Source organism: Hirundo rustica, chromosome 20 (assembly GCF_015227805.2).
Source record: "Hirundo rustica isolate bHirRus1 chromosome 20, bHirRus1.pri.v3, whole genome shotgun sequence".
NCBI lineage: Eukaryota > Metazoa > Chordata > Aves > Passeriformes > Hirundinidae > Hirundo > Hirundo rustica.
In genome coordinates this window covers 6,005,865-6,011,230 of record NC_053469.1, presented here as the reverse complement: position 1 = coordinate 6,011,230, position 5,366 = coordinate 6,005,865, and the positions used below count along the sequence as shown (strand labels likewise).

The window sequence follows — 5,366 nt, the reverse complement described above, 5'->3', positions numbered from 1 at the left end:
ACCGACCACCCCTCACACCCGCGGCACCGGCAAATGGCGCCGCTTCCGCCTTCGCGCCACGCGCCGTCGTCGCCACGTGATGCCTGGCGCCGGCCAATCACAGCGGGCGACACGCCCTGGGGCACGCCCCGCGACCCTCACGTGTAGCGGCGGATCGTGACGTCACAGGAGACGCCCTCGGCTCCACCAATGGGAAGGAAGCGCCGCGGTGTTTCTGAGTGTTGCGCAGGGAGCGGGGCAGGCGCGCGGGCCAAACCGCAATTGGCTGAACCCCCTGGAAAGGCGGCGATAAAGCGAATGTCTCCAATCAGAGCCGGGAGTCGGTTTGAGCTTGACGGACGTCGCGCGCACCCGGTGGGTTGGAAAGAGGTGCGCGCTCTGGATTGATGGACAGGAGAAACACCCAATGGGATTGGAGCGAGGAAATCCACGGGCGGGCCCAACCCGTCACCGGCCCCACGCAGGCCCAGTGCCCTGAGACCAGCGGCGGGGCGGAGCCGCCCGTTGGTTGCCTGATGGACGGGGCTACTGACCAATAATAGTGCGGCAATGCAGGCGGAAGGCGGGAAACTTGCTTGACGGGCAGGCGGGCCGGCCAATCAGGTGTGGCAGGAAGAGGGGCCGATTCTGGAAGCCATTACGCCAGTGCCGCAGGGCGGGGGCCGTTGCGCGGGGCTGCCGGGCGGGCGCCGTACGCAATTTGCGTATCGTTGGCGGTGCCAAAGGGGGAGCGGGGGGGACCGACCCCTCCGGGCCCTGAGGGGCCTCGGGGCCCCCCTGTTGTCCCCGGCCCCGGGGGTGGGGGGGCCCTGCCGCCCCTGGGCCCTGCCCAGCGTCCCCCAGGCCCCCCAGGTGTGACCCCGTGCCCCGTCCCCGGTGCCCCCCATGGCCATGGCGTCGCCGCCGGCGCCCCCGACCAAGAAGCGGAAGATGAACTTCTCGGAGCGGGAGGTGGAGATCATCGTGGAGGAGCTGGAGCGGGGAAAGCACCTCCTCGTCAACCACTTCAACGCGGGCGTGCCGCTGGCCGCCAAGGCCGCCGCCTGGCACGACATCCTGCGCCGCGTCAACGCCGTCGCCACCTGCCACCGCGAGCTGCCCGAGGTCAAGAAGAAGTGGTCCGACCTCAAGACCGAGGTGCGGCGCAAAGTGGCCCAAGTGCGGGCTGCCATGGAAGGGGGAGGCGAGAACCACAACGGCGGCGGCAACGGGCCCGAGGGCGAGGACCCGGCGGGCGCCGCGGCCGCCCCGGTGATCCTCACCCCCATGCAGCAGCGCATCTGCAACCTGCTGGGAGAGGCCACCATCATCAGCCTGCCGAGCGGCGACTGCGGCGCGGGTGACGGGAGCGAGATCCCCATCACCGCGTCGGCCACCACGGTCACCCTGACCCAGAGTGAGTGCTGCGCCCGCCGGAACGCTCTGGGCTGCACTGGAGGGTCACACAGAGGCCCTGACACCCCCTCTGCGAGGAGACCCCGAGCCTTGTGTGGGGAGAGAGCCACAGGATGGTTTTGGTTGGAAAAGACCTTAAAGAGCGCCCACTTCCAACCCCCTGCCATGGGCAGGGACACCTTCTGCTAGACCAGGTTGCTGCATCCAGCCTGGCCTTGAACATTTCCAGGGATAGGGTGCCCACAAGTTCTTTGGACAGACAGAAGCCCCAACAAAAAGAAATCCCCACGTCTCTGTAAAGAAATGCTCCTCCCAGTCTGCCCTTGTGCTGTAGGGGAGTGGCCTCAAGACATGAGCTTACTGAAAGTCAGCTTTGGCAGCTGGACTCAGCCTTAAGATCAAGGGAATCAAGGACCCATTGCACCTTGGGAGATTATTCAGTGACTCTCTGGGAACAAAAGCAGGGGAAAAAGCATCTTCAGGGCTGATTTTTCCACTGTGCAGTGTCCCAAAGAGCTGCTCTTCTACCGACAGGGGCCATTCTGGGTCTTCTCTCCACTGTTATGTCAGTCAGTTAATGCTGATTGGAAAGATTGTTCTAAACTGGAGGTTGAGAAATGATATTGTCTGGACAGATAAGGCATTCCCTATTGCTTCGGATTGTACAGCCCAGAAGGAAGCTTGACTGAGGGTGGAGTAGACTTAAATAAGGTCATTTTATGTGTTGCTGGCCATTGTATGTTATCTCACTGAACAGACTGTATTCCTGTGATACTCACTGAATAGTCCCGTAGATAAAAATCCTGTGTCACAGCTACTCCTGACTCCCTTTCTGTCCTTTGTTCTCAGTTCCTGCAGAGACAACCTACCACAGTCTGGAGGACGGGGTTGTGGAGTACTGCACCACGGAAGCCCCCACCACCGTCACCGCCGAGGCACCCTTGGAGATGATGGCCCATCAACACGAGATGTCTGCCAAGCCCCAGGAGCTGAAAAGCCGCATTGCCCTGAACTCAGCCAAGCTCCTGCAGGAGCAGCGAGTAACCAACCTGCACGTGAAGGAGATTGCCCAGCACCTGGAGCAGCAGAATGATTTGCTGCAGATGATTCGCCGCTCGCAGGAGGTGCAGGCGTGTGCCCAGGAACGGCAGGCACAGGCCATGGAGGGGACACAGGCAGCACTGAGTGCCCTCATCCAGGTCCTCCGCCCCATGATTAAGGACTTCCGTCGATTTTTGCAGAGCAATACGCCCAGCCCATCGGTCACCGCTGACCCTGGCCAGACAGGGCAGCAAGATGGTATGATCCAGTGAAAGAAACAGTGATGGGAGGGGAGCTTTAGATTGATGCTAGGAAAAATTTCTTCCCTGAAAGGGGTGTCAGGCCCTGGCACAGGCTGCCCAGGGCAGTGGTGGAGTCACCGTTCCTGGAGGGGTTTAAAACATCTGTAGATATGGCACTTGGAGGCATGGGTTAGCGGTGAATGTGGCAGTGCTGTGGAAGCGGTTGAACTCAATGATCTTAAAAGTCTTTTCCAACCTAAACAATTCTGTGATTCTGTGGGACATCTGCCATGCTAAAAACCTGCCCATGCTGGCAGAGGACACTTAGGAGCAAGGGGTGCTGTCTCTTCTTAGTGTGAATGGCTCCCCTGGAGTTTGGCTGAGTCCAAAGAGCTTTCACTGGTACTCTTGTGCTAATCTGCCTTTTCAGACTCTCATACAGAGACATAGCAGGATGTGTAATATACCAGCAACTTAACATGGATTGCTTTAGTTCCTCAAACATTAGATTTATTTTTTAAAAAGTTATTTTTTAATTTCTGTTTGAAAAAAAATCTGTCTCAAGTATGACACCTCTCTTTTTGTCTCTCTCTCGAGATCTATAGCCTTTAACTGACTTCTAATGTGGAGAGTTTTGTCGGGCTATCAGTGCTGCAGCTGTCAAGGTACAGTGACTGTGAACCCATAGTGCACATAGTGAATGCATTTCTGGCTCTCACTGAAAGCATTTATTGGAAACGTGGTACCAGATGTGGTAGAAACTTCCATAGCACCGGGAGCTATGGATCGTGCTCCTGCAGCGTCACATCCAGCCCATGCAGACCAGCACCCAGCCTCTGTGCAATTTAAATCCCGCCTACCTCCCCTGAGGATTGAAGTGGGATTGAAGCAGTGCGTTCACCTCTTGTTTTATCTGCTTGCAGTCATGAAATTTCTCTGTCAAGTTGGCAGATGTGATGAAAGTTTCATGTCTTGGGTGCCAGAAACTCTCCTGGGATACGTCTTGGTGCAATGTCTTTATTTGTCGCAGCGTAAACACCCAAGGGCCTGGATGAGTTTCAGTTGGGTGGATGGAACGGTGAAACTCCATCTCTGCCTTATCTGCATAGTTTGTCACCTCCAGAACACCTTGATCCATTAAAGTGGACCTGGACTAAGGTCCTGGACTAAGCTGCAGTCACACAGGAATTCCCAATGTTTAGGAGTTTGTCAGCCACTGATTTTAATGAATTTTGGGGCATTACTTGGTTCTGCTGCTGGTGGTGTTTGTTTTGTACTGTTTGGGAGCTGGAAGCGAGTCTAGCCATTCCATGTTTGTCTGCTGGCTGGCCTCATCCTGAGAAACAGAGCTGAGATTCTCCTCACTATCCTATACCGTTACACAGGGTGAAACAACATTACAGCCATTTCTGAGGCATTCAGGCTGTGGGGCTTGGTCCTTAACAAGAAAGCTTAATTGCACAGGATGCTCAACATGATTCTCACAGACTTGCAGTAACTTCATAAACTTCCAGATTAAAGGTCCACTTGTACATGCATGGAAGAAAACTTAGGGAAAGGAAAAAAGGAAGTGTAAGTCTTCTCCTTCTACCTTGCAAAGTGGCTTACATTTAGCAGGCTTGTTGCTTGCCAGATTATTACATCTGAAATGGAACTTTTCCAGAGCTGGTATTTACTTGCTGTTAAGTCTCCTTTAGGGCTGACAAGGGAGTGAATTTGCACAATCAAATGAAACCTTTACACAGCCTTTAATGGGGAGATGCTGATGGGGCCCCCCTGGGTAGAGCAGTAGGTGAAGAGGTCACCGCTGTTGGTCCCTGATCTTTACTCATCTCCTCTTGTCTACAAATCTGATGCGGGAGAAAAGGACAACACAGTGAGAAGGGTTTGGTCCCTGGAAGACCCCCAACCCCTTGGGACTGACACCTCCAAACTGAGTCAGGGTGGATCCTGCCTTGTCTGGCATCTCACTACATGAGTAGCACTTAACCTGACTCTTCCTCTTAGACTTTGTGGAATCAAATCAATTGCTGAATTGAGATTTATTTTTAAAGTGAGAACTATGTCATATGTGTTGGTTTACCTCATTTGTGTAATGATCTCTCCTTTTCAAATATGAATTTTAATAAAAAATACATTTTGGTAAGCAGGCTGTGTCAGTTCATTGTTGCATGCCAAGGCAGAAGTGGAAATGAGATCATAGCAACAACTTTGCAACACAGAATCCTCACTGTGAGGGGACCGAGGAGAGCTGTGAATAACTACAAGTCACAGTAGCTTTTCCTCTTGTTTATGAACCTTATGGCCTTGTATTTACATAATTACAGTCTTTTTCAAATAACAGCTTTTACAGGCTTACCTTGGAGCACAAGTTATTTCAGTGTTTGATGGATTACTGAAGTACAGTAGTCTCCCAACTGCTCAGAAGATGCCACAATAGCCTAAAATAATGGTAGAAATATCAGCCTTTGGCTTTAAATTGCAGTGTGCATTTTTTTCAGTGACTAAGCACTTCATCTGTGTTGCTTTTCTAGAGGAGTAAACATGTTGCCATTGGAGCCACCCATTTTTCTTGTCTTTTCAGGATAAATGCAGAGCTTAGTCAGGCCAGCAGCATTCAAGTGTGTGTTCTGTGTACAGATTTTTTTTCTCATTAAAAATATGTAGCAACATTTTAAAAATAGGGTG

General features: G+C 53.0%; 1 protein-coding gene across 3 annotated transcripts; it reads left to right on the top strand.

Annotated features, from left to right (window-relative positions):
• Positions 1-833: 833 nt before the first annotated feature.
• On the top strand, positions 834-4,824 carry NAIF1 (nuclear apoptosis inducing factor 1). Of its 3 annotated transcripts, none has more exons than XM_040083628.1 (3): positions 834-1,396; positions 2,245-2,694; positions 3,284-4,824. In XM_040083628.1, the coding sequence occupies exons 1-3, from the start codon at positions 886-888 to the stop codon at positions 3,292-3,294; spliced, it is 972 nt and encodes a 323-aa protein (XP_039939562.1). In that variant the 5' UTR covers positions 834-885; the 3' UTR covers positions 3,295-4,824. The 3 variants fall into 3 exon arrangements, with proteins under 3 accessions (XP_039939562.1, XP_039939563.1, XP_039939561.1); XM_040083629.1 differs by having other exon boundaries at positions 3,276-4,824; XM_040083627.1 differs by having other exon boundaries at positions 2,245-4,824.
• The last annotated feature ends 542 nt before the right edge of the window (positions 4,825-5,366 follow it).